The 4,781-nt window shown below is 36.9% G+C and overlaps 1 protein-coding gene across 1 annotated transcript; it reads left to right on the plus strand.

Annotated features, from left to right (window-relative positions):
- The first annotated feature begins 3,254 nt into the window (after positions 1–3,254).
- Positions 3,255–4,522, plus strand: LOC113466080 (uncharacterized protein PFB0765w-like). The gene is made up of 2 exons (XM_026821188.1): positions 3,255–4,015; positions 4,180–4,522. The coding sequence occupies exons 1-2, from the start codon at positions 3,255–3,257 to the stop codon at positions 4,520–4,522; spliced, it is 1,104 nt and encodes a 367-aa protein (XP_026676989.1).
- The last annotated feature ends 259 nt before the right edge of the window (positions 4,523–4,781 follow it).

The raw sequence follows: 4,781 nt of genomic DNA on the forward strand, positions 1-4,781 counted from the left end.
CCGACCGTCGTGTTAAAAACTTTGACAACCCTTTGTTTACTAAGCACAACTCTCATGATTCGAACTGTTCTTAAAGTGACAAGGTAACTCCATCTTTGTGTGATGGTCAGTGCAGTGCATGTTTGCACTCACTTCATCATCCACACCGAGAGGGACTTGCTTTAATGGATGTTATTATACCCCCTTGTGATAACTGATGTGGAAAGACGGCTACTAAAGTGTACCTGAATTGCATTCTACCAGTCACACAAAGACAAAGATGGAAATAGGTGTTCGGAAAGGTCTAAATAAAAAGTTAGATACGTACTGAGGGTCCATGCATTTGTGAAGATAACTTTTCGATAAGGCTCCGCTATTTTTGAAATTTTAGAGCACGACTAATTCCTCATCCTCCTCAACCCTTTTTTTCCAAAAAAAAAAACAGTTATATCCGATCTTAGTTAGCTTAGTTGGTAGTGCGTCTGCCTTGTAAGCGCTAGGCCGCGGGTTCGATTCCCGCCCGGGGCGGATTTTATCCTGTTGGGATAATGTTCGTTCTCGGAACGGCTGGCTTTCTCCTATCCTGTCTTCCTTCTCTCTTCGATTTCGGGACGATAAGACCATAGCAGTTACAGTTCCCTCTGTCAAATCTCTTTAAAAAAAAAAAAAAAATGTTGCTAAACAAACATTTCAAAAATTGAGCAACTTTCAAGATAAAATCTACATAATATTACATACTGAAAGCCAGAAAAAAGTTACAGAAATAGGTCTGGAGTGGAGAAAATTTACTAGATTGTTGCAAAAAGAAAAAAAAAATTGGACCGATTGCAATACTTTCATCACCAGTATAGCTCGCTATACTGTAGTAATAGAAAGTAAAAAGTTACATTGCTGAATTGTTGAGAAACAATTAAAATGTTGCTTTTGTTTACTGAGCTTTAGAGAACGGGAAAAAGGGTCAATAACGCACCCCTGGGCCACACTTCATTCATTTCGACACAAAGACTCGTGTGGAGACACCTTTAAAAGGAGGAAAACTTTTTGATAACATTTCGTATTGATTTTGAACGTAAACACTCAACAACCGTTTCTGTGTTTTTATTTGATGCGTTTGATTGTCGAACGCTCTTTGTAAATCCGAATCCTGATTTGTCATTCAATATTCAATTCGTCAAAGTTTGACACGATGGGTTTTAGATTGAATTGGAATACGGGGTTTTACTTTTCAACATTCAATAGAATTTCAGTACAGAAGAAGAACGAGCATTTTCATTATATATTGTATGTGTATGATGTTTTTGTAAATAAAAAAAAAAATGTATATCTTTTAAATTTGTATTCTTCAAAATGCCCCGTCTTTGGTTTCCTAATTGCTTCCATTTTCAATGGCCAAATTGTTGATAAGTATTAAAAGTTCTATTTTTAATTTAATAGCAAAAATTGCTGATCTTGAAAAATTCTCAAATAGGTATCTAAACGTGTATAACTCTGTTCGCTCTCTCTCTCTCTCTCTCTCTCTCTCTCTCTCTCTCTCTCTCTCTCTCTCTCTCTCTCTCTGTGCTACGTACCTACACATTACTCGATTGCCAGCCTGTCTGAGCGATTAAAAATTAAAATAAATATTTCCAGATGTACCTAACGAAGCAATGAGAGTGAGGGAGAGGGGAGAGGAAGAAAGAGAAGTAGGAAGTAGAGAGAGAGAGAGAGAGCACGAAAGAAAGAGATTATGAAAGGAAAATAGAGGGAAAGAGAGAAAGGGATAGCGAGAGTGGGAGAGAACAGTCCAATACGCTTTGCAATCCAACTAACTCTTTAACAGAGGTTTGACGTCACTGTACAACTGTTAAAACTAATGCTAGATATAGTTGTCTCTTTGAGGGTGCCTCCACACATCGACAGAAAGATCAGTGAAGGTTTAATACCAACTCGGAATTGAGATGAAACGAGGATTTCCCCATCCTTTATAGCCCGGTCAACCTTGGATTGAACTTAATCCTGAGACAATCCACGGTGTTAAAATTCGACCTAAGTGCGTTAAAATTCCAGTAGCGCGGCCACACTACTGTCGACAGAAGTCGGTCTGCACCAAATATAATCCGTATATCGTAGGTAATATCAAATTATATTGGTAAAATGAACCATTACTTTCTTTCCTATAGGATAAAGAAAGTAAAAACTTCGACTCCCCTGGGAATCGCATCCGGGACTTGCGGTGTACTACCTACTCCACGAAGGTCGCTTGGACAAATGGACATCCTAATTTTTGAATACCTAAATCATTTGATTACTCCTCTCATACCCTTGGACACCCTAATTTTTGAATAAATCATTTAATTAACCCCCTCTCTCTCGCACCCTCGACGAAGAACTTCAATTCCCGTGACTCTCTAAATCCTTCAGTTAAGAGATTATATTATTCCTTTAATTATGGAAGTTTTCAACTTTTGTTCAACTTTTCACTCCCTCGATTCGTCCCACGTACGAGTGTTTATGACTTTGTAATTTCTATACTGATAGATTCTGACGTGACTTTGGGAAGATTCATCTGGAATAGAACACCCGTATGAACCAACACATCACAAAATCTAAAGGATCCAAAGGGTAATTAATAGATGGATAATACAATACATCAAGTGTGACATTGTTTCATATCAACACAACCCTCTCACTGATATACCGCTACTTTCTCTATTCCTTACCCCCTAGAAATATTTCCGACATTATACATACAGCTGAGAAATTGATTATTATAAAATAAGATTAAACTTATTTACGTATAGTACTTGAAAGTAACATTAATAAAATATAACACAAGAAACAAGAACTTCCTCACCACATCTTCAGACGTACTAAAATAGATAACATTGGATGTATGCAAATGCCTTAATAGGAATTGGAAAAGGGAGAGTCAATACTTGAAAATAAAATTAAATTAGTTAAATTATCCTAACAATAATGCTCGTCCATTAAGTAAAAGTCGAGGCGAAAAAGGAGGAAAAAAAAAAAAAAAAAAAAAAAAAAACAACAAACACTGGTAGATCATGTGATAGTAAATAAACTAATAATAGGTACTAATAATAAACCGAAAATAAAGGTAGGTACTAATACTAATAATAAAAGTAAATATAGAAGAGGATAATGATCAAACATCACTTCATCAAGCATCCATATCTTCATCCTGGTACCAGAACTTTAGGTCCATAAGAGGGGAACTAAATGCAGGATTGAGCTGTCCATTAAGGATATTGGAATTTTTTATATCTACAGCTTCTTTAATGTACATCATTTCTAGACAACACAATTTCCTCCATTTGTTTCCTCCATGGAGAATCTTGGCTGACTTGAAAAAGGACGCATATTACAACACTCTCCGAAGTGTGATCCAACTGTTTGTCAAGGAGATGATCGAAAAGAAAAACGGAAGTATTATAGGCAAAGGTGAAAAGGATTTGGACAATGAAATCAAAAATGAAGTAGTTGAGAATGGCAAGGAACAGGGAAATGAAATCAAAAAAGAAATTAGTGAGAAAATCTCCAATTTACGTACAAATGTTGAAGAGGTCCCAAACGAAGTTGACAAAAATGCCAACTCGTGTGATGAATTGGAAGAGCTGAGCACAATGAAACCTCTCATTCATCGGAAAAATGAACTAGACAAAATAGACGTTAGTACTGTGGAAATGAACATTGTCACTCAGGCCAATGAAAGAGCTGGCAGTGAGGAAAAAGATGGATTTGGTCAGAAGAATGTAGCCGATGTTATAAAAGATATGGAGTCGAAGCCAACCAATATCCAAGATACAGGAAATAACGAAGTTGTAGAAGAACAGGATGAAAATCTGCTCCTGGATAGTTCCCTAAATGACAAAGTTGTCGCCGAGACACTGCTAAACAACAAAATAAAACAGGAAATCAAACGCATCAACAAATTAGTTGATGAAATCAACAAGTTCAACAAGAGTTACAATTACCAACCCATTCAAATTGGTACGAACGATTCCCTTCATCAGATTGTAGAGAAGCTTCGCTCTAAAAGGAACACGCCAATGTTACGTCTGAAAAGAAGTAATGGAAGAAAAGAATACGTTAAGGAACTGATGAATTACGTGGAGGAATACGAACAGATGAAGAAGAGAAAGAAAAGAGAATTGTCGAAAAAACCAACGCAAGATCCGGAAGAAAAGACGCTCGGTCTAAAAGGAACACGCCAATGTTACGTCTGAAAAGAAGTAATGGAAGAAAAGAATACGTTAAGGAACTGATGAACTACGTGGAGGAATACGAACAGATGAAGAAGAGAAAGAAAAGAGAATTGTCGAAAAAACCAACGCAAGATCCGGAAGAAAAGACGCTCGAATTAGGAACCGTTGAGAGACCAGAAGGTGAAACTCTCGAAGTGGGGTCTCTTCGTAAACCAATAAGGCTGAAGAGATCCAAAAGCGAAGAAGACTATGAGGCGAGAGAAGCTGTTAAAAGGAACAGAAAGGCGAGGGCTTTTCCAAAGAAAGTGAACGAAAAGAAAGATCTCTTCGTAAACCAATAAGGCTGAAGAGATCGAAAAGCGAAGAAGACTATGAGGCGAGAGAAGCTGTTAAAAGGAACAGAAAGGCGAGGGCTTTTCCAAAGAAAGTGAACGAAAAGAAAGTTGATAGAAATTTAAACTTTGTATGATTGTATCCAATATAAATTTTATAGTAAATTTTCAGGAGAATTACGTTCTTTTCTATTTTCTTATTATTACCATAGGCCATAGGTTCGTCCATGCAAACTTAGATTCCCTCTTTTTAATGGGCGGTTGTTTT

Source organism: Diaphorina citri, unplaced genomic scaffold (genome assembly GCF_000475195.1).
Source record: "Diaphorina citri unplaced genomic scaffold, Diaci psyllid genome assembly version 1.1 scaffold209, whole genome shotgun sequence".
NCBI classification, from domain to species: domain Eukaryota; kingdom Metazoa; phylum Arthropoda; class Insecta; order Hemiptera; family Psyllidae; genus Diaphorina; species Diaphorina citri.

Coding starts and splice junctions, on each gene's coding strand:
- LOC113466080 (XM_026821188.1), top strand. CDS start 3,255: ATGTACATCATTTCTAGACAACACAATTTCCTCCATTTGTTTCCTCCA. Junction 4,016..4,179: donor GAGAAGCTTCGCTCTAAAAG/GAACACGCCAAT, acceptor TCGGTCTAAAAG/GAACACGCCAATGTTACGTC.